At 38.7% G+C, this 24166-nt stretch overlaps 1 protein-coding gene across 1 annotated transcript in view; it reads right to left on the bottom strand.

Moving 5' to 3' along the window:
• MYO5A (myosin VA) overlaps positions 1-24166 on the bottom strand; it is a 70295-nt gene that overhangs the window by 4650 nt on the left and 41479 nt on the right. Inside the window, exons 18-36 of the mRNA XM_029958683.1 lie at positions 22285-22524; positions 21515-21763; positions 20321-20414; positions 19486-19634; positions 18642-18755; positions 16366-16512; positions 15534-15587; positions 14594-14821; positions 13524-13532; positions 11850-11950; positions 11251-11331; positions 9157-9355; positions 7530-7604; positions 5534-5627; positions 4304-4450; positions 3775-3929; positions 2472-2561; positions 1599-1749; positions 495-777 (exon numbers count right to left, since the gene is read on the bottom strand). Of these exons, the coding sequence (XP_029814543.1) occupies positions 495-777; positions 1599-1749; positions 2472-2561; positions 3775-3929; positions 4304-4450; positions 5534-5627; positions 7530-7604; positions 9157-9355; positions 11251-11331; positions 11850-11950; positions 13524-13532; positions 14594-14821; positions 15534-15587; positions 16366-16512; positions 18642-18755; positions 19486-19634; positions 20321-20414; positions 21515-21763; positions 22285-22524 (2660 nt within the window). The remainder of the gene's footprint in view (positions 1-494; positions 778-1598; positions 1750-2471; positions 2562-3774; positions 3930-4303; positions 4451-5533; positions 5628-7529; positions 7605-9156; positions 9356-11250; positions 11332-11849; positions 11951-13523; positions 13533-14593; positions 14822-15533; positions 15588-16365; positions 16513-18641; positions 18756-19485; positions 19635-20320; positions 20415-21514; positions 21764-22284; positions 22525-24166) is intronic.

Genomic DNA, 24166 nt, shown 5'->3' on the forward strand with positions numbered 1-24166 from the left:
GTCACTTGAGGGACTGAAACGCCCTGGACAAATTTCCTGACATATGCCAGTAGAGTCCATTGGACAACTGATGCCAAAATGATTAAGATGGCTTTATCTTAGAATGCAGCACACTAGTGTGGATGAACAGGTATTCATTGCACCACCAGCATACAAAAAAATGCAGCGGGTATGTTTGCTATTCTTCTCTAAAAACTGAGAGAGCAATTACCAACCTTTCACCTACAGTTCTGATTCCCACTTGAGGATGAAATACTTTTGGTTTCCTTCTACCACATGTACTTGGAAGTCAGGTAAGATGTGGCCTAAGGCAACCAAGCTCTTTGTAAACGAACCTCACAAAATCAGTTTAGCAGCATCTGAAACTGTTTGTGTGTGGAAAAATAAATATTCCAGATGTATCTGCAGTTCCATCAAAATGATGTTCAACAATGTCAGGAGTTCACTACAATTTCCAGCAGTGCACACGAGAAAAGTATAACGAGCTCTCCCACCTTATCTGCATTCCTTTGCTCCACGAGCACATGTCCTTGCGCAGGAGAAGGTTATTAAGTGTTACGGCCCCAATGATGTAGAACATCTGCTTGACAACCTGTTTGATCAGCTCTGGATCCATTCCATGCTGGCACATCACTGAGTGGAAGGAGTTCAGCTGCCGAATGATGGAGTCCAAAGTGTAGGTTCCTTCATCAGCAATGCTGGATGTTCTCTTCCGCAGACCCGTTGGTTTCACCCCTGAGACACCCTGGATGGTCTCGTGCTCCAGCATCCCTGAAACTGCATTTGAGTGGCAACATTATCATAATGACTTAAACCTACTGATACTCAAGTGTATTGTGGAAGAGAGCAAAACAGAAAGAGCAGGCTAGGCTTTCTGCTAGCCACAGTTTACCATAATTTGCAGAAATTGTGTGTCCCACTATGTTCTGCAAAATCTAAATTTACAGGGTTTTTACAAAGAATCCAGCATGTGTGTTTGAAAGAAATGTCTAACTCTAGCTCAGTAAAATACTTTCTTCCTCCCAGGATCATATGAGCAGCAGAGTCAGCAAAACCAAGAGCTGTTCCATTCTTCTAAATGTTGTGATTGGAAACCATAATGAAAATTTCTGTGAGAGTAGTGTCTGAACAGAAAATGGAAAGTACTTTTAATGAGAAAAGATCTCTGAATGTGAGCTTCACCACTGCTAGCTATTTCATTCCTCATTGCTGCCCATAATAACAACTAAATATTTTTTCCATATTATTTTCAATTATGAGTTCTCAAGTAAATTATCTAATTTTTCCATCGTATATTTTCCAACAGACAGAGCAATAAATATCAGATTGTCCTGACAGCTTTTTCCTGCAAATGTATGATTTATGACAAGTATGAATAAGGTATATTGATTTATTCTGTCACTGCCAGAAGAACCAATCACAGTTTTAGTTTTTCCTCTAATCCAACCTGTCTTTGTCATTTATGAACACAATACCACAAGAACTATTAAAGAAATTTTACTGGTTAGGAAGAAATACAAGATATAGTACATTACCACCATCATAATTTTCATTTTAGTACTATGTTGTGAAGTTTAAGGAATTCAGCTTTGCCTTACCAATCATCGGTTGCAGAATATTTTCCAACACTCGGACAAGTTGTTGGTAAATCTGAATGGCCAAGTCACTCAGTACTTGTCTGTATTCAGCTAAATCAAAATTAGTGAGGCAGTGCTCATTTTGACGAGGTGTATTATGCTTCATAAACCCCTGAATTCATAAAATAACAGAAATTAATGACTCAATGGAGTATAAAAATATTACACAAACCCCGTATTTTCATTTTTTTCATGCAACTACAAGTAATACCTTTAAAGTAATAGTTACAGCCCCAAATTTTAATTTGGAAATTCTTCTGATTGAGACTAATGCTAGGATTTGCTTTTTAACTATGATGTCCACAGCATCTGCTTCCTTAACTTGAAACTTCAGGTATCTGACACAGGAACAAACTCTTGCCAGCTTTCTGGTGGGTAAGACCCTTCTGTCTCACTCCAGCATGGGCATTCTCACCTGGCCAGTTATGGCCAAAAGCCCAGTTAAGTTTGAAAAAGGAATTAGGCATTCCACAGCCTCCAAATGTAGACTGGTCTGCCATACCATGGTTAAAGGGCTTAATACAGCCTTTTTCGCAGGGAGTGCAGTGAATCATTACTAAACAACATAATGGTAGCAGCCAGATTCCTCTACTTAATCTGAGTTGGCACTTTTGTGAGCACAATGTCATTTAGCCTCTGGGCCCCCAGCCTGCAAGAAAGGGAAGCTGGTTCAAATCTTATCCTCCTGTGCTTTCCATTGATGTCATCGTTCCAAAAAGGTGTAGCTATTTTAAGATTTTGACTAGATTTTGAGATATTACAGGGATTTGTTAAAGAGCAGTGCTGACAGAAGTATTGGAGAGCAAGACACACCAGAGTAGGAGCAGTGCTTACCTCTTCTCCACTATACTGCTTCAAACAGTGCAAAAATCGGCAGGTGTTCGATAGCCAGAAGGACACTGTTTCAAAGTCATCTCCTCTTTTCTGAAGATAAAAACAAACACAGTTCAACAAAGATTGGTAGGAGGAATAAAATGAAGAAATGCTAGATAAACAGTTAAACACTTAAAATACATTTTCTTGTAGCTACTCATTCTGTTGTTTTGCAAAACTGTATTTCGGTTGTGTATTAGAAAAACAAGGTTTTTGGCAAAATACCATTAAACACCCTCCCTGTTTTCTGTGGTATTTTTCAAGAACTTTCAGGATATGATTTCCTCCACAGATATGATATTTCTGGTTTTACAGACCCATCCTAAATGTTCTGTGAAGAAATCACATGGCAATATGACTATTCCCAAAACACCCATTCTATGGTACAATGACTCCTGTTAAGACCCCAACAGGGAGGATGGGAATGATGCAGAGGCAGCAGGAGGAACAGGGAACAATTCAGTTTTGATGAATGTCACTTACATCATAACCATTTTGGCAGCCTGACATGGAAAACAAAACAAAACAACAAACCCTTCTCACCAAGGAACACAGAATCTAGTATATGCTGAGTAATATGCTGAGTAGTTCTAGACCTCCATAGCATACACTCCATTCACTTAAATATGTTCAGAAATTCCTATGAATACCTAAGCTCCTGCAGGATTGTTTATGAAATATTTTTTCAAAACACGTAGTTTGATTAAAGGCTTGGTTTTTGAACACATCTGTCTCATTTAAAAAACAGAAAACTATATAAGCACAAAGCATATTTATATCTTAATAATGCCTTCAGGATACACCTGGCCTAAACTCTCCTAGCCAACTCATTGCAAAGACTTTAGGCAGTAACATATTTTCATCATTGTAATCTGTAGGTGAAGCAAATGAGGGAATCTGTTAACCAAAACTGCAAATGAAACTATTTAATCAAGCGCTCTGGAGAAAATTAACAAAGACTCATTCTGCAAACTTTGACTACATCCAAAACATCAGAAGCACAGCTTCAGAGGATGGAGACTATTCAAAACAAAAGGAAGGTAATTGTTTTCCCACTAATTCAAAGCACCTCTGGTACTATATGGATAAAATCCCAGCAATGTAATTTGTTGCCTTTTAAGACAGCTCTTTTGTGACTTCGGTGGGAGTTCATTGATCAGAAACCCGGAGCCAATTAACTGAAAGCCTTTTCCTCATTCCTCTTACGTAAAACCAAAAGCAAATTTTAAATTAATGTTTTTCTAAACCAAGCAGACTAACTAACCTTCAACACTTTTTTGATGCCATTGATAGTGGAAGTCAACAATGACCGCACTTTTTGGTCATCATTAAGGTAATCTGCATGGCGAACACACATGAACAAAATATATGCTGGTAGTCCTGGAATCAGGTTGACAGCTACCCCACGTGGTTTCAGCTCTTGGGAAAAACAAACACACATTGTTTTGTTAAGTTATGAGGTAATTGCAACCTCCCCAGTTAATAGCACATACACATACATATATGGCCTGTGAAAACACAGCAAAACTAGGAAGAGCCACTTTCTTGGTAAAATGTGAGAACAGAAAAAGAAAACATAACTGCCTGCTAAAAATATGCAGACACTTTAATATGTACTATGCTCATCAGGAAGGAAAACTAGATTACAACAGACATTTAGGAATTTCAGATAAACTGAACACTGACAAAACCAAAATAAGCTATCAATTTCCTAATGCAAATTCTGTGTTCTTATCATTCATTTTTCAGAGTGTATGGGAGCAGAGAAGGCCACAAATGAGAAAGATGCTTACCTAAAATAAGATTCTTGACAAGTTTTTGTTCATCCTCCCTCTTATATTCCAACATCCCTTGGAAGTCCTTTTCTTTCCGTGGAATGTTAACTGGACGAATAGGCTCATCAATGATTTGTCCAGGTGATATGTTCTCCATCTGACCCACTTCAGAGAGAGAATGAAAAGAAATTGTATCATATTTTCCAGTGAAGCCAATGCATACACGAGACATTACTGTGACATTTCTAAGGAACATCCTGGCTCCAGCAGGACAGGGGAGAGAATATTAACAGCAAGAGTGAGAAAACCTGTGGGTTGAAATGAAGGTGGCTTAACAAGTGAAGGAAAGGGGGGGGAACGGGAAACAAAGCAAAGGCAATTACTCATGACAACCCCTCATCCCAAGGGGACTGATGCCCAGCCAATCTCAAACAACAGCTACCTTGTATGCAAAAACCCCCTCTTCTGCTTCCTGATATTAGGAGGTACAGAATGTGGAATATTCCTTTGGCCAGTCTGGGTCAGCTGTGTGCCCATATACCCTCCCACCCCCAGCTTTCTGAGGGGGCAGAGCAGGAAAAAAGAGAAAACCTTGACACTGTGCCAGCTCTGTTCAGTAGTTGTCAAAACACTAGTGTGTTCCCAACACTTTTGTAGCCTCAAATCCAAAACACAGCATCATACAGGCTGCTATGAGGAAAGCTAACTCCATCCCAGCCAGATCTACTACATCTTTCTAAGTTAGTTAGGCAATAAACTCACATAACACTGTGTTTTTAGAAACATTTTCCCACTCTGTATTATGTATCAATATTACTATGGTCTTGTCCACAGCACTAAACAAACAATATTGAAAGGCTTTTTAAAAAAACAAACTTAGTTTCAGTAACCAAACCTCACATTCAAAGGAAAACTGGGTAATTTTTTTCTGCCTAGTTCATATTCAGTATTGCTTTTGTCTTGAGAAAACCAGATACTGTCTTTGACATTCCTTTATGTTTAAATATTTGTTTGCCTTCAGAGAAATATCAATCGCCTTTTCTCATTGCTCCATAGCAAGACAGATCTTTTAAAGGTTCATAAAGGAACACAGAGCTCTGAATGTACCTCCTGTTTCTGCAATCAGCAGGAGCTAATCCTACTGAAGACCTCAAGCCCTCATAACAGCTAAAACAGATGCACATGATGACAATCAGATCACAAAAAGTAAATCAAAATCTTTCTCTTTCTCTCAAAATATAAAAGTACCTTCAAGTTCCCCGATCTTCTTAGCAAATACTTTCAACTGTTTCTTTAACTTGCGAACAGTTTTGTCCTGCTTTTCCAGCTGCTCCATTAAATCCTGTAAATTAAAATGAGAGAAAGATTACAATATGAGCAAAATCCCATCATGTGTGACAGAGACAAAATCAGTGCTGTTAGAATTACGAGGCAGTGAGGAAAGCTGACAGAAGTGTCATCCTCTGGCCGAGGGTTGCAAGCTGGTACACTGCCTATAACACAAGCCAAATACTGCAAATATTATTGTTATGTGCAGTAAGATATAAAGGCAAAGCTCTTAGGCAGGCAGATTCTGCAGATACTCAGAAGTAGGTCAGTTCTTACAGTAGAAGACATTTTGCTGCAAACAAATCTTCCTAATGCTTCCTCCCTGCTCTTCCAAATACCCCATGGAAATAATTTTCTTTATTATTTAACAGCTATCCTGCATCATTTCTGCATCATTTATTCATGCCTTAAGGACTGACTCCTTATTCAGGCCTATCCATGTTATGAGACAATAAGAGAGAGATCTGCAGAAAGACCATAACTTGCACTCAAACTTACCAAAACCAAACACCCAAACATGCACCATTTCTTGTGATGCTTTGCCACTTCACATTTTCTGACACTGAAACTGGTGTCTTACAACTTTTTATTCTGTACCTGAACAACATCTAGCACCTAAAAGTCCTACTCTTGCAATAAACCTGTATTTTTCATTCAAGGGAGCACTCCTCAGAAATCTATGTTTGAATAACCCTGACATATTTATCATAGTACATTCATAAAATAATCATGTAATTAAAAAACGGAGAGTCTTTCTAAAGGAAGCAAAACCTCAAGCTCAAAAAACCTGAAAGCCATTTCAGGCTAAGTGTTGGAAAGCAGCTTAAAAGAAAAATCTCATAAGCATGATTTCCTTAAAAGAAAAATCTCATAAGCATGATGATTCTTCATGGCACTGGTAAGAATGTAAGGGATCATGAACTCCTTGCATCAAAAACATCATCTGGGAAACTACATCTCCCCTAAAGTACTGAAAAAAATTAGTGCAGCATGGGCAACAACTTAGAATTAGGTACAAACTGTTCTTAATCATGTACTAAAGAGTTTACAACCTAATATAATATACTTGAATAGTAAAATATTAGGCCTGTTGACATGAACCATGCTTCACATCCAAAGCAGTATTCAATTCTACAACAGAAATCCTGCTAACACAATATACTTATTGTCGATACAACAATTTTTCTTGAAATTAATAAAAAAAATACATGTAAGTTCAACAGACTGTTTCAAATGTATCAGTGAAGGGATATGATTTCAGAACCACCAGTATGTGAGAAGAATAAAGTGCTTTCTATGGTTCCTCTAAACAAATTGAACAGATCTCACATTTCATTAAGATCTGTAAACTCATACATTATATTCTTTCAAGCTTACATATGGTGCTATCTTTAATTATTATGGAAATATTATTTCCAATGTCATCAATGTCAATATTTTGCATTTTTGAAAAACACTAAAATAAGAACAAACTCAGGCTATGACTATATTGCTGGCATTATTCACCTTGGTAAGGACCTGTATGATCAGTCCTTTGCTGAACTGAATTTAAATGCATCGAAGTTTTAAACCAAAAACTAGTTCTGAACCAAAGAGTAGTTTTGAAAATTGAGCATCTTTTGCATCATGCACCTGTTTTTCAGGGCAGTATTAAGCAGTATTCAAAAAGAAAGGGCTTTGCTCACAGTGCAAGATTTGTATTAGTAACAAAACTGTGCATCAAAAAGAGACGCAGATTACACAAAGGACACTAAGACTAACAAAAAAAGCAGTGAGGGAAGTAATTGGCATCGTGAAGCTCTCTGCAGGGGGATTTCCTCTGAAAGGGAGAAAAGGAGGCAGCCTGCTTTTCAATTAGTGCTTCAGAAACAGCGACCAAGACAACAGAGAAAGAGGATTCACGTGATCTACATACAATCATCCGCTTGTAAAGTGAAATCCGGTACAACTGATACTTCTTGGGATCATCTGCATACAACTCCTCATAAAACTGTAAAAACAGGTACAGGATTGTTTTACCCCCTCCCTTTGAGACACTGAAAATTCAGTAAGCACTGTATAGATTAAAACAGAATAAAAAAAGATCAAGTAATCTCTTATTTTTAGGTAGCCTAGGGCCTTAGTTGTGGTGTCCATGTCAGCATCTCCCAGAGAGAAGCTGATACAGATGAGTTGCAGAACAGACAGATCTTTTAAACATGGGCTGTACTAGCACTGTGAAAGCCTGGAATATAACCTTTGTGAGAATCAGGACAGGACATTTTCTTATGCTAATCAAGATGGGATTGCAGTGAACACCACAATTCTACTATGACATCTGGAAAGCCTGTAAATTATTTCCACTCCAGGGCTAGGAGTGGAACAGAAACATACACCCACAGCTTGGAGTGGACTTGCAATGCCCAAACATCAGAAGTGAAACACTAAGGAATTGAGTCTATATTTAACAAGTAAAATTACATTTGATGTATTTGAAAACAAAGAGAACTCCTGTGGGATATAATTACATGACTGTGTCTTGTCTTGGGAACACAGAGTGTGATGAGTAGGTCTCTGGGGAAAAAAAGGCTAAAAAGTGTAACATGACTCAGCAGTAGGATTGAGCTGTCGGAGACAGAAACATTCACCATTTACCTTTGCCAGTGGGAGATTGCTGCTGCTGAGGCAAACTTATAATTTACTTTCAATCAGTTTTCCAGTATCAATTAGCTGAATGATCTGATGCTTTCCTCAAAATCTTTGGCATTAAGACAAGAGACTGACAATGATAACTCCTGTAGTGTACGTAAGCAGGAAACACTTTGCCTTGGCTTGTTTAGAGGAAGCAATGACACTCACAGCATGTGAATAGCATGTTTCCCTTTACCAATATCAAGCCAATCATATTCTAACACAGGCCTCTGGAAAATTTCCCCAGAAATTAAGTAGCCCAAGCACGATGAACATGGGGAAAGGCAAGGAGTTTCACCCAATCCTTTCTTCCTTCGTACAAAAATGTTGGACAGTAAACAAGGAATACCAATATTAGCTGAGTGACTTCTAACCAAGTTTCTTTTTCTCTAATTATTTCTTTTTTCAAAATATACTGAATAGCTGGAGCTCATAACACAGTGGATTATCTGTGTTGCTTCAGGCAGGGAAGAGAGAAATGGGAAGTAAAGTGATCTTAGTCAAAGAATTACATCAGCATTTTCCAACAAAATAAAAAACTAACATATTTCAGACCAAACGTTACTCCTTGGCACTAATAGCTTTTATGACTTTGCTGGATACCAACCATTTAGCCATGATTAAACTCATTGGTTGAAAGCTGGGATCCACAAGCTTTCTCCATGCTCCAAACTTCAAACAAATTCCCTGAAACATTATTATGTCCTGAGCAATCACAAGTCTCTCTCTCCCATTAGCTTACACACAAAAAAACCCACTAACCCTCGTGCAATTTTTTTACAGGAAGTTGCCATCTGAAAAGTGATAAGAACCTACAGGTGTGGCAAGTCAGTAAGTCCCCTGGCCTGCTCCTGCAGCAGCATTTGTCTTACCAAGTTCTCATTAGTCAGCCGGGTGATCTCATGCTGCAGACTGGCTTCAATCCGGGCCTCTGGAGGCAGCTGCAGGTTCTGGGCCAGGAGCTGCTGCTGGCGATTGTTTTCCTCCTTCAGACTTTGGATCTCACCTCGCAGCGATTCCAGTTCATTCTCGTGGCTCTTCTTCTGCGACTGAAGCTGAGACTCCAGCAGCCTAAGGAGGTTGAGCAACAGTTTGTGTGAACACACTTAGAAAGTTGCATCCCCAATTCTCAGAGGGAGTGTAAAGCTTTAGCTGCTGCTCAGGAACAATTAGCCATGGCTTGCAAACGAAAATGAAAAAGGCAGAGTACTCTTTAAACCCTTCAGTATGCCTTCTAATTAAATTAAGTTTGCATGATCAAAAAGTGGAGAGGGAGAGAAGCTAATTGTGGCACTGCTTTGCATTTCCCTTGATTGAACACACACTGGGTATGGTGCCACTGTGGCAATAAATGTAAAGCTAACTCTTCACAGATTGTCACTGCTTTTAAAGGGGCTCTAAAGAGGTTTTACCTCTAAACAAATCAAATAATCTAAGATGAAGGTGACACTGTGTTCGCTTAAGCTAGCACCCTGCATAATTAACAAAGGACAACATTTTTAGAGTTAACTTTTTCAGTCAGAAACCATTTAATTGCAAATGCACATCAACAATCTTTATTTTTACATTAAAGCCAACATTTTGCAAAGGGTTGTCCTTAGTGCACAAAAGGTCAGCAACAGAACCAAACTCGGGACTGGAATCTGGGAGCTCTGTGTATCCTCACCACTGACTTGCTCTTTCCCCTTGGGCACATCACATCTCAAAATATTCTCCTGTGAAACAGGGATAATGTGTACCAGCCTCCTCCTGAGCAGTGCTGGGGGGATCTACTCCTGCTTCCAAAGCACTGTCCAAGTGCTCTGAATCATTTCGTACATACACACACAGGAAATGACAATACTAGTGACTACCAGTGTTCAATTAGACAATCTTTCAGGGTTTAAATATGCATAAGGCAAGAACATTCATTAGTAACCAGACTGATCAGGCACGCAAGGGCAAACAGTCATTTACCTGCACGGCTCTGCCATTTAATATAAAGTTTCTTGTCCCTACAGTGCTAGGACAAGAAGCAAGAGGCGCAGAGCAAACAAATTCCCATCCTGCTCTGCAGAACACTTGCTGCAAGTTAGGTCTTCACAGGCTTACACAACAATGTTAGGTGTAGAATTTGTTAGCACAAGAAAAGGAAAGACTAGTTAGTAGCACTCATTGCAAAATACCACTTTCTGTAGTTACTGCTACCAAACGCATACAATGAAGAACATCGGCAGTGCTCAACTACTGAATTAGTTGTCAGTGCAGGACAAGGAACCATTTTGGAAGTCTGGGACAAGGGTATGGATATGGGGCACAGATGTGCACAGGGAGCCAGAGCTGCGTTTCCTGACGAGGTGACTCTCACCCATTCCAGTGTGTGGATCTCAGTGACTGCACTGAGGCCTGGGCAGCACCTCGAGGGACTAAAGATTACTTCTGTTTCTTGGTTATTTCCTGACTTATGTTTTGGATGTGGCACAGAGAGACATGGGAGAAGAATGTTTAATTTACTAAACTTGAGTCACAACAAGGAGACTAAGATCCATTTCTGCTTGAAAGTTAACAGTACACTGAAGTTACTTAAACAATAGTTTTATAATTACTAAAATGACGGTACTTCTTTAGGCTGAAAATCTGTAAGGAACATCAATTTTGAAACCTGGTGTAAAGGCAGAAAAATAATACATTTTCAGTTGTGGAGTTTCTGGTATTTTACAGTCTATTTTTGTGCAAGTATTCTTATGAATTATGTATTGGTTGTTCCACCATCTTTAATTTTTAAATGCTAAAACCTGACAAGTAAAAAAGTTTGGGGACTAGGTTTGAGGAAACTCTTTTAATTTGTATAGTTTGTGTTGCATTTTTTTTAACCATTAAAGCAATAGAAGTACTGTAGCTAAAGCAAACCCATAGCAAGGGGCACAGTTAGCTAGAAAAGAAGATGCAAATAAAGAAAAAAAAAACATTCTGAGAAGTCTGGTAACCTGTTGGCTTGTTTTAACCCTTCATAAGCCAGCCAAAGTTCTCCGTCCTCATTCAGCATATGATAGTCCTGGGGAGATTGCCTTTCAAGAAACGTGTTTAAAAAAATACAAGAGATATATGTGATGGTGATGAGGTGACATTTAAAGATATTACACACTAAATTACTACAAAAGAGAAACAAAAAACTCTCTAAAACAACTTAGAAAATTACTTTTTCTGTTTATGTGTTTTTCTTCTTAATGATGAAATTCAGTTCTCAGTGACAGCCCAACTGGTTACAGTATTTCGTGCTGTTACAATAAATGTGTTGTGACAGACTCTTGTGACCACTGTGGTACAGAGGGTAACAAACCACCCTGGGGAACAGCACCCAGTTTGGGCAATGCAGCAATTAAAGGCTGATTTTGCACTTCCCCATCATTTCCAAATCCTTTCAAATATTGCATACAACAATTTTACTAATCAAATCAAATTATAACCCCAACTGTGAGTGTTCTCTGAGTATCTAGACATACATGGATGGAACTTACTGAACATGATACACGCAGTGTCACAGCAGACCCCAACTGATCACAGATTAAAGAAAGAGAACTTGTACCTGTTTGTTTCCTTCAGTCCAATATATGCCTGTGCGATTTCTCCTTTGTCTTTCATCTTTTGTACATCCTCCAAGAGGAGTGTAGCATCTGTCATTGTATTCTGGAAAAAGAATGATGATTTCCACAGTAAGTTTAAACAACCAAACTGCTCTTTGAATCCATGTTTTCTTCACTTTACCATCGTGGAACACTAATCCTTGAGTAGCCACATTAAAATCAGTGTGGGTACCTGAGCAGGAGGTTGGTCCATAATTTCTATGTCTATTTGGTGTATCTTTCAAAATAAATGCATGCAACAGAGTCAAATATCAGTCTGTCTAATAAGTGGGTACATGCATTAATCCTTTTTCATTTGTTCAGCATGTAAAAGGAACAAAATAAATTTGAAGAAATGATGAATTTTCATTTTATGTCAAATTACCAGAAACAGCTGCTAATACTGAAACTGAAGAACGATTTTGCCAGCTTAATTCTATTAATATTTCTTAAACATAGCCTTGCATGGAGTCTTTCAAATCTCATAAATAAGGTCTATTTCTCACTTCGTATATTTTAAGTACTCTGTCAAAGCTGGAAATAATTTACAAGGGTTTGAGACTTCCTAAGATAGAGAGCATGGTAGTACCATTTTGTTTCAGTTTAAATATTTACAATGGCACTTCTGCTTTTCTTCAGTAAAACCTGAAATACTTAATAGGTGTTTACAGTCACCTCGGCCAGTCTGATCTGAGTCATCGCTGTGGAATACTTACAGTGGAACTACAGGACTCTAATGAACATAAGAGATGGAATTCTGACCTTCCTTTTTGACTTTCAAAACAAGCAGATGTTATTTTCCTGAGCACAATTTGCAAAGTATTTAAAATAACAACTTTGTGGACATAAATTTTGGAGCCTAGATCTCCATTTCTAGTATGATTTCTGCTATCTAATATCAAAACTAATAAAATATGTAAGCTCCTCAAACAGTTATTCCCAACATGATTACAAGATCTTTGTGGTTCTTCTACTATTAATTTACCACACAGTAAAACTGCTATATCTCATCAGCCAATCTATCAAGCTTTAACAATCTGAACATCTTTCATTTAGAGCAGTTCAGTTTGTCATCCTCCTAAATCCTATGTATTCAACTACATTTTCTAATCAAACATGCAGCAATTCCTCTCCAATATCTGCAGATCACAATGTGAGTCCATAACGTTTGTTGCATGTCGAGGATAACAAACACTCCAAAGAAAGGTACTTCTTTGTACCATAGACTTTTTTCTTGTTGTGAAATTTATGGATTTTGCAAGTTAACAGAGGTCTGATTCCTGGATCACAGTGCTGTTCTTACTCCCCAGACATATTCAGCAAGAAGCATTGATGGAGTTGACTAGACCAATTCCTAAATCAATCCTTTCATGTTCAGGTTCCCATAAAACAACAGTTCAAAATTATTAAACCTGCTTGTTTTGAAGTAACTTGTTTTCCTTGCATGGACCCTGAAGATAGGGACGTGGGGGACACAGAATTATGAGAAAAGTTTTTCAGTAACAGCAAAGTAAAGTGCAAGAACTTGAAATACATGTAGGTTACTTAAGAGGCAGGGAAATCACAGCTCAAGTATCATTGAGGGATTTTTTAGCATTTAAGAGTTCTGGTTTATAACTGTAAAAGAATATGTGTACCTTATCCTCCTGGCAATCAAATTGGTAGGCAAGAAAGAAGAAAAACAAATCATTAAAAATAAAATATGTCTGTTCTGCAGCTGTTCAACCTAACAAGCAGAAGCTATCTGCAAACTGGCTGTAAGCCATCTCAGAGGTCACCTTCATGTTTCCCTCATACCCATAACTGCTGTAAAACCAACACTTGTATCCCATCATTGCTGAGAAAGAATATGTTATTCAAGGATTTACTATTTACAATGTTCTAAATATTGCAGAAAAATGAGTTTTTTCTTTATAATTAGCCATTCAAAACAAGATATATGCACCTTCATGCATCACAGAACTTCCAATTTATTTAGGACAAATATAGACATAACTTTGCAGTAGCAAAGGAAAGATGACATATCTGTTCATTCCTTGCAGTGGTTATGAAACACTAGATAGCTCAGTTCAATGGAAATTACGAGTTCTTTGAGTTACGTGATACATTTTCAGGTTGAATGATTCTTATTTTCAAAGCTATTACTTCCCTAACTATCTCATCAGAATTGGAGCTTTTTAGAAGATAGCATTTCAGTGGGCATAATCTACTCTTCTCAATAAAAGCACATAGCACCTATCAAGCAATAATACAGAATTTACATACCTTCATAGGTCATCTTTATGAAATGTTATTGATTTGCATGCATCTCTGATCCCAAACAGATTTAGAAGAAATTGTTCCTAAGAACTCCTTTAAATTTTCCAGTCAAACCACACAGATAGTAGAGAAATGATACTGCTCCAAATGAGAATTATTTCTGCATTGCTAAAGAAGTCTTGGGGGATCCTGGCCAGACTTTGGTACCTGACAGCTTGTACACCTTTACATGAATGCTGGTAGAGAAACCCCAAATTGGTTTACTAATCCAGTCTCCCAGTTCAGACTGTCACAATTTGAGCACTAATAGTGGATCAACAGATTAACTTAAAAAGGCTTTCAAACCCACACCATTTTCTTCTGCCCTTTCAGGCACCCTATTAAATTAAGTAACACAGTCAGTGATGCAATGTAACTTCACCACGCAGTAAAGCTGACTGTGATTTACCTTGGGTTGAATAGCCTCTTTCTGGCTAACAAGCTGAGACCTCAGGATGAGAACTTCTTCCTTGCGGACTTCGAGCTCTTCACTGACTGAGGTCAGCTGGTCCAGGAGGACTCTGTATGCAGGGGCACCAGGGGCAGTTACCTCTGGAGCTCGTGTCTCTGTGAGGGCCTTCTGCAGCTCATTCAACTCATTCTTCAGCTTTTTATTCTCAGACTCAAGTTCTTGACGCTGCAAGAAATAGGGACAATTCTGTCACCCAGCAGCGTTGCAACATAACTGTAACTCACAGGTACAAAACTATGGATAAAAATGGTAAAAAATGATGACTAACTGCAACAAATCAATCAATCCCTCCTGTATCCCTGCCTCTTGACTATGGTCAATAGTGCCTGGGAGGATTTCACTAACTGGGTTAACCTCCTGTCTGAAGTGCAAAACCAGAACACATACACATGAATCAGATTTGATGGGAAAAAAATTACCAATCCCTTTTCCCTCTTATTCTCCCCTTAAGAAAAAGAAATAAAGTTCACAACAAATAGTAGTCATCAAACTAAGAAGATTCTGGATTACTCAGGGATATCAGAAAATATTTGCAGTTTTAGTGGTCTAAGATATGCATTAATTTAAATAATATTTTTGAAAAAGAGGGCTACATTTATTGCTATATTTTTGCTCAAATTAACTTGCAATTTGTACTAAGTGTTTCAACAGAGAACTCCCCCTAGTTTAGGGGATCTTTTTGTTTTGTAGCCCCAGCTACACATCCTACACCTCAAAAGGAGCAGTCCTGCAATGAAATGACTGCTGGGGAATATTTGTTCTAGTTTCTCCAGTTAATATTCAGAAACAGAAGGGCTGAAGTAATTACCTATGTCGGCACATACAATTAGTGGCAAGAGTTTCACTAGAAAATAATAGAAAACTGTTTTAGAGTTACCTTGAGCGACTCATACTCCAGCTCAGCACCTCTCATCGGAGGCCTTTCTTCTTCCTATGAAAGAAAACAAGTGTGAAAACTAAAAATTCAATCCTTTCTATTCTTTGATTTAGTGGAGGCAGGAAAAGGAAAGGGAGCTGAAATGATTTTCCTATAAAACTGGAAAACACTCATTCTGGTACTGCTAAGTGCTGTAGTTTGAATATTGCCTTTGTCTCTTTTCATTTAATTATGAGTTTATGACACATAATTGGTTAATATAAATAAAATCACATACAAATCACACTACTGTCACTGGTAATGAAAGAGAGCAGGATGAATCCCAGCATGCTAAAGAAATTCACTACTACAAAAGTAGTGAGAACCAATTGGCAGAACTGGTTTCATAATTTTATAAGAGCTCATGGAGACTAAATCAGAGGAGAATTTAAATTATAATTTGCTAAACATGTCTAAGACCACTGCTTTGGCTCTGCATCCTGGTTGAAACACTTCTTATTCTGCTTAAAATGCACAATTACTCACTCATTCTCCTCAACATTTAAGTAGATTTCCATACTGCTTTTCCTTAACAAAAACAGTCTTTTTTTTTTTTTTAAGTAAAGTCTCAAGCACTTTTTGCTGCTATTGACTTCAATCAGAGGATCTCAAGGACCTTGGAAAACTAAATAACCAGTCCCTAGAACTAAGCACCAGTATAAAACTTGTCATTAAATAAAGCAGGCACTGGCAGACGATGAAGATTTAGTAAAAGCCAGCCAGCATTCACACAGCTACTGTTTCACATGAAGGGACACTGGTGTCAGCATTTGATCAGCGAGAAGGAGTCCACCTTAGCTTTAGCACGAAGAGCCTGTTCTTCCTTTCTGTCCAGTTCATCCTGCAGGGATTGCTTTTCTTGCTCCAGTTCTGTAACCCGTTTCTGCAGTTTGAGGAACAGAGACATATCCAGCGGTGCCTTTTTCTCACTTGGTTCCTGCTTTAGAAAGAACAGAAGGAAGTCAAGAAGTTTTCCCCTTCCACATGACAAGGAAGCACAACAGTGAGTAAAGGTGGGAAACAGACTAGGGAAAGAGAGGAACACAGAAATATTGCTTTATTCTGAGACTTGACTATCTAAAATATTTTATCTGCTATCAAACGCTATTTTAAAAAAGTTCTAGTAATATAAAATGTTTCTAAGCCTAAAGCCTAGCAAAAGAAAGCACTAGAGACTACCTAGCAGACAGGAGGTCTATAACTAAGCATACCTTATAGTCTTATTTTTTTGGAGGGGGGAAAGAAGAAAAAGAAAGTCTGTGGTTAGACTCACCTGGAAACAACTTTTTTGTTTGTTTGTTTTTAGTTTCAAATTATTTCTGTAGTAACTTCTTCAGCTACAGAGAAATCTCTCTGGTGATTTACAGGTTAATTTAGTGGGATGTGACACAAAAAATAGGTACCAGAAAATATACTTTATGCCCTTTTCCTTTTATTATGGTAATTATACAGCCTGTTCTGAGCCTAATCCACTAGCTTCTTCCCATTTTTCTGGGCAAGGACCAGCATTTGCACTCTGAAGGTGCATTAGAAATTGTCCATCAGCCGTTTTGTACTTTATGTACTGAGAAGATCAAAGTATTTACTATGAACTGTACAATAAAATTTTAAAGCCTAAAGAAGGAACTAGGAAATTAATATTAATGACTGTAGCAGACAAGCAAGCACAGCCATTTCCACTTCATCTCCTTTTACTGTTGAGGGGAAGAGTCATAAACCACACCAACAGCTCAGAAAAAGAAAACACACTTTGAGTTTTCTGGCTTTACTGGTTTGCATTGAGGTGGACCCTATTTTTTAATGTGGTTTTGTATAATTAATCTGTATTGTTGGTCTAGAGTCAAACTGGAGTTTGAAATGTTAAGGGGTTAAACAAACCCAGTGCTGCATTCATTCACACTCTTGAGTTCATCCTTTTCATTCATATTCTAAAACCCCAAACTGGCTCTAGAACAGCAATTCAGTAAGTCTGTCAGCCAAAGGCAAAGATGACGTTTGGCTCATACGTGAAATGCAACCACGTGTAGTCACACTGTCCTTTTCCTGGCTATCCATGAAGGTAGGGAGCATCATTCTGGAACAATTACTCAAAGTGAAAAATATAAGTGGGAAGGCACGTTATGAAAGACTCCGCACAGGATCTGTGCCAACATCAGTGCGTCAGGGATTTGCATCCAGAGGAGAAAATAATTCTCTGCGGAGGCTTCCAAAAGCGGCAATGACAGAGGCTGTCAAAAGCAGCTCTTGGAGATCCCTATCCCAGGCAGAGGGCAAACAGAGTGTGCTGTGTGCTCTTGCTCACACTTAAGAAGATCTCCAGAATGCACAGAAAAAGCTTTGAGTCTGCCAAGTGCCAAGGACAGCCAGACCACCAACCTGAGGGCTCTGTGTTAGCAGTCCCCCTGCTCTGGGAAGGGCCAAAAGGGGGAGTTATCTTGGAAATACTAAGCTTGGAGTTGCATCACAAATTATTCATGAATGTTATTCATTAGCCGAATCAAGAGAGTAATCTTTCTGCACATTTTTCAGTATCCTGGGATTTGTATCACTGCATATGCAAAAGAATAGTACATTCTGGGAGTTTTATTAATCTCTATGAACTAGAGGAAAACTGATCCAACATGAGTTTCTCATCCCTAACAGGAAACTCATTCCATGTAGCTAATAAAAATACGGCTTGCCAGTTTTAGTCCTTGAATATACAGTATGCAGACTCCTCAGGAAAGTCCCACTGGTTTTCTAAATTCCCACTTTGTGCTGAAGAAGTGATTGTGCTTACCAACACTGACAAGCAAATGTTTCACATGCAAATCAACTGGATGGCCAAGTATCTAATATATGTGTACTGTAATGCAAAGAAGAATTCAAAGCATACTTTGACAAAGCCTTTTTACACAGGATTTTTACATAGGGAATGAGTGTTTTCTAAAAAGAAATGGAAAAAGTTGGATTAAAGCATTAGATATCTCAATATAAGGATATGGTTTTCAGAAACACTTATGAAAAAAAAGAGAGAGGAATGAGTTCAACCATGGAACAATAAAAAGTTGTGGGGATTTTTAACATTACCTCCATCCTCACTGGTAAGTCTTCTGCTTCTGTGATCTCAGAGCTGAAAGTATATTCAGATTCATTGCTACTGTGAGTTGAATCTGTTCTTTTGTGCCCAGGCTTGGGGATGCTCTGAAGTGCAAATGAAACAAATCAATACCACTGTATGGTTTTCCCTGTAACTGTCTCTTCACAACCTCTAATTTAGCTTGTAATGTTTGGTGTTATTTCAGAGCTATTAAAATTTATAAGAAAAGATTTTTGATTCTGGTCTCTCATGCTACCTAAAACCTCTGAGATGCAGTTCACAATCAAATCTATGGAGATAGGTCAGATACTACACCATCAAGAACTGCTGCAGAAAGCAGAATCAAGCAACAATGCAGCACTTCCTGGGAAAGAAAAGTTCCATTTACAGGAAGCACAGGCAGCAATTCTCTAACTTCCTAGACATTCTATTGAGGAATATTTTTTCTTCCTGACACATAAATTCCTAGAACTACTTAAAATTTAACACTGGATGAAGGTGGTACAAACAACTCCAGGACATGTGAATAACTTTAAATCAAAATAAGGGCAGCAGCACGAGCAATACCACTAGCAAAGTCACAGCAGAAATTTAGTGTTGTCAGAGATGTGACGATTAAAATTTTTTTTTTTTAAAATCAACAACAAATTGTAAATGTATTTGTTTTGGCTGAACTAATCTAAGTAATCAGCATTTAAAAGGACAAACTCTCTTTTCAGGTACAGGTAACCACCACACAGCTGACAGCAGATTCAGTTACTAACCTATCCCACTAGACTCTGCCTAAACACGGTTGTGAACAGCTTTTGGTTTCTCAGATGTTGAGCCACTCACCACCATCAAGTTCATTTCATCCTTGAGATCATCATACCGCTCCTCCAAACGGCTGAACTCATTCAGCAGGTTCTGGTACCGTAACCGCTCGTCATTCAGATCCAGCTCCAGCTGTTTTGTCTCCTCCACAAGCTTCCTCTCCATCGACTCTGTCACAGAGAACAGGAATCCAAAGTGAGAATTCCAGCTCTACCCACCATGCAGTGCATCCATCCTGGAGGTACAGGCAAGTCTGCACCAGCGGAACAGCCTGATGTTTGAAGATGGTGTTTGTGCTTCTGTAGGCAAACATTTAGCCAAAAATACGAAGGGCCAAGGCATTATTCTGTGGTAACCACAGAAGGGCTCACTCAGTCAAGTTAGTCATTCTGATGATACCTTCTAGTAATTCCAGGAGGCAGGAAGAAGGGGTGTTAGCCCACTGCTGTGCTGTGTAAAAGCAAAATGTGAGGTGCTTTACACCTCACGTGCACTGACCCCTCTCATCAGAGCTCCCTCCACCACAGTCTTCACATCTAGAGTTTATGCTTTCCTGGATGCTTCTACAGCATCCAGAAAAGTTGTAGTAGATCAACTGTATTAAATATCAGAGCCTCCTTTTTTAAAACTGAATTGCTTTGGAGCATCACCCCTCAAAAAAGGACCCCAAACTCCTAGGATTTCATGGAAATTCAAGTGGTAAATAATTCTGATGCGAGTTCTTAAAACACAAAAATGAAACCACTAGACCAAAAAGGGAAGCAAACTAAGGCAAATTAGCCCAATCTATGCAGTACAGTGTTGCTTAACACGGTAACCTGAAGCAGAAAGTCTGAATGAAGAGAACAGAGCCAACCTGTTATTTCCCTCGCCTGGTCATGGATGCGGCGGTTCAGCTCCTCCTTTTCTGTTTTCAGTAATGTGTTCTGCTCTTTCAGCTCCGATACCAGCTGGAGGGAGATAGTAAAATATTTGACTCAGAATGCAGTTCACCTTTCATCAATAGCTCTAATAGCAATGACATCTTTAACAGTTCAAATACTTAAACTTTTCTTCAGAGAATGAAACTGGTGAACTAAGTTATATCTTCATGGCCCAAATTACATTTCTTAAATATGTTGCACTGCAGATTTCCCTGTATGTTCTGCACTCCATTTCTGATCAGATGCCAAAATTGCCTTGAACCACTCCACAGTGCCATATATTTTTCAGTAAAGTCCCAAGGATGTAACTGGTTCATTAAAACAGAAATACTCACAAAATAGTTACACATTTGGTAGTTCTGTATATTCTACTGCATTGGCTAACATCACAATCTACCATCTTGCCTCTGTCCTAAAGCTGTGCCACTTTACCAGTACCCAGGTTTGCCAATTACTAATTTGTCTCTGATTTTGGTTACTATGCATTCACTTTGCTTAATCAATTAATATTTTTCCTTATGTTTATCTGATCTTGAAATATATCACTGCAGCATCACATAATGATGGATTGGTTCTTCCAACATTCAACTCTTGCACCATTATCAGCAAGTACTCTTGCCAGGAAACAACCTGTTTGATATGTTTGTGGTTAAAACAAAGATAAGAGGTTAGCTGAAACCTGTTGAACTAGACTGTGCACACATACATGTGTTGAATAAGCTGGCTGTTTAAATTAGGTAGGATATGGCAGTACCTTTGAATACTGAGTATGGGATTTCTGATACCTATGTGATTACTCTCTCTAGGTAGGTAAAATGATTTCTTTTTATGAATGCACTACCTCTAATTCAGAGTGCTTAAGCATTTGGATTTGCAAATACTTTCAATATCAAAATCTGAATAGATTGGATACATATATTACATACAGTATATGGATTGAGCATATTCTTCTACCATAGTTGTAGTCATTTAGGTATCAAGGCTATTTAGGATTGTACAGGTATAACATTGCTTAAAAACACAGTAAAAATACCAGCCACACAATTGAAGCAATTAAGCCTGGGCAAAACCTGAGTGGACACCAGGCCTCTGTAAATGTCCCCATGCACCTGAGACCCCATACGTGCCTGCTCGGTGTCGTGTTTGTATTTGTCTGCCCATTCCTCGATGGTCTTCTTCTCCGACTGAGTTTGGTGCAGCTCCTTGCGGAGCTTGGCAATCTCCTCCTGAAGGCTGATGACACGGTTGGTGGCGTTCTTGGCCTCCTCCTCACTCATCCGAAGCCTTTCCACATCATTCCGCAGCTTCTCTGTCTCCGTACTGTACGTGATCTCCAGGTTGCTCATCTTCTCCAGCAGAGATTTGTACTCTTTGTTCTTTGCAAAACACAACACAGACAGAGCAACTGTTGGAGAGGTTCTGGTTTAAGTGAGCCTTTTTGTTCCCTACAGAATATACCCAGACAGGGGAGCAAAAGAGCAGCTTCCCCATTTCAAAAAGGTTTTGGTCTGCTTTTGCAGAATTGCTTGATGAGGTGACAGAATAGTCCAGCCTCTAAGCCTGCACATCCCAAAATAAAATCGGATGGAGAGCCCACACACGTCAAACAGGATCACCTCGCCTTCCCTTAAGCAGAGCAACTGACGTACTTCAAATGAAACACTGGCGTTAAAGGAGCAGATGTTTTCTCTCAGTGCTGCTGAGAGACAAAAATGGATGCTTGACTGTTAAAAGTTCTGCTGCGGCCTCTCCTTCTCTTCTATCACTATTCTTTATCAGAAGAGAGAACTGAGCCCTTACAACGAAAATTCATTGCATTCTGTGAGTTCCCACAGCGCTGCTGAGAAAGGTAATCAAGATTTTTGACACATCTTCCCTGAGGCCAGGGAGCTTTTACCTGCTCATCAATTTTTCGCTGCAGCTGCATGATCTTGTTCTCCAAGCCAATGTGAAGCTTCTTGTAGCGTTCTACAGAGCGGGCCTCTATCTTCAGTTTCTTGAGCTCCCTCTTGGCCATCATGCGCCGGTAACAGCATTGCAAGTAAACAATGGCCTTCAAGATCCGATGGTAGTGCAGTCGAGCCAGCCAGCCCCTCACATGCTTCTGAATAATAACAGTCTTGTGCTCCCGAAGCATCTACAGTCAAGAAAAAAACATGACAAGGGGTGTTAGTGCTCCAAACTGCACCTGTGCAGTTAAACAGACACCATGACGAGGGGTGTAAAGGTGATGTACATAGAGACACCTCAGCCTGCAAAGAGAAAATTCTGATGAAGAGTAACACAAAATGGAATTAATTTAAAGAAAAAAAGAAGAGGAAAAGAAGACTATAATATGGAAAACGACAAGGAGCAAAATGAAAGGGAACCAGAAGGAAAAACATGGTAAGAAAGAACTGGAGGCACACTGAAGCACCAGGCATTCCTTTGTGTTGATGTCAGATGCCAGCTAATTACAAAAATACATGGTACCTGTTGGCAGGATTACAAATATAATCCTTTTTTTTTTTTTACTGCATCTTTATCTTAAACATTTTTGAATCACTGACATATGCTGCATGGGGTTCATCAATGCAAAGTTTAAGATTACCACACTCGATATTCAATGCAGCCAGTACACACCAGAACCTGGAAGAAATTGTAGCAGCTGTTGAAAAGTCCGGGGTTTTTGTTTTGTTTGTGTTTATTTTGTTTTGATTTTTTGTTGTCTTTTTTGTCATATCTTAGACTTGCCAGCATGGAAAAATTTCTGTTTATTTTCATAAGAAATTTGTATTTTAATAATTCCTACTTATTTGATGGCAGAAATTTCAACCATAGCTTTGAGGTGTTAAAAAAAAAAAGGTAATATTTTTTTAAAATAATTTTTAACATGAAACAGTCAAGAATGCCAGCAACCTTTATCAGTGTGTTAGACAGAGACTTTCACTAGGAAGATTCTTCTAGTTGGTTTTGGATCTTTCACCAGCTAATTCAATCAGACATCCCCCAGGTCTGGAGCATCTGAGCTCTAGCAGACCACAGTTGTGATCGGAGAGCCTGCCCATACCCATAAGGTTTCTGGGACTCTGAGAGCATTAGAGTTCACTTAATAAAGCTTCTGCAAATTAAACAGTTTATTTTAAAGAACAAAACTATTAAAGATTTCATGTTAATGCTTGGATTTGATGGTTTAAAGATCATACAAAGCTCAAAGTCTTACACTGATTTACCATGAAGCCGATAAGACAAATTAGTTAGGTAACAACTTTAATTTCTTTTATACTTCTTAACAAATGAACTGAAATGTGTTAGAAGCGTTACAGTTTCAGATCAATGAATTTAAAATTCACTGGCAAATGGCAAGGTTATAAGATATACATAATTTCTCCCTTAGCATTTATTTCTGAATTAAAAACAAGACTTGAAATACCAGCACCCAGATAAACAGCACACCAACCTAAGGAAGCAGCTCTCTGAGAAGCACAGCAAGGTCAAAAGCCAAAGTCTGTCTGACTGCTTGCCATGCAGTTGGCACTCCTATCTCCTTCTTATATGTTTTCTGGAACACTCCTTCAGGTTCCCTGCAGGTGCCTGAACACTTGAATACAACTGCCTTTCAACAACATTTTCACCTCAAGTTTGAAAGCAACAAGTCCTGTAAAATACCTCCATCGTGTAAGGATGGTCCTCATCTGCCAGTGAATTCTTGCACTCATATAATCCAGTGAGGAAACAAGCCACTCCAATGTAGGGAGAGAGGATCAGAAAAGTCACTTAATTTACCAGGTATTTCCCAG

Source organism: Manacus vitellinus, unplaced genomic scaffold, assembly GCF_001715985.3.
Source record: "Manacus vitellinus isolate BGI_N305 unplaced genomic scaffold, ASM171598v3 scaffold_16_pilon, whole genome shotgun sequence".
Classification (NCBI taxonomy): Eukaryota; Metazoa; Chordata; class Aves; order Passeriformes; family Pipridae; genus Manacus; species Manacus vitellinus.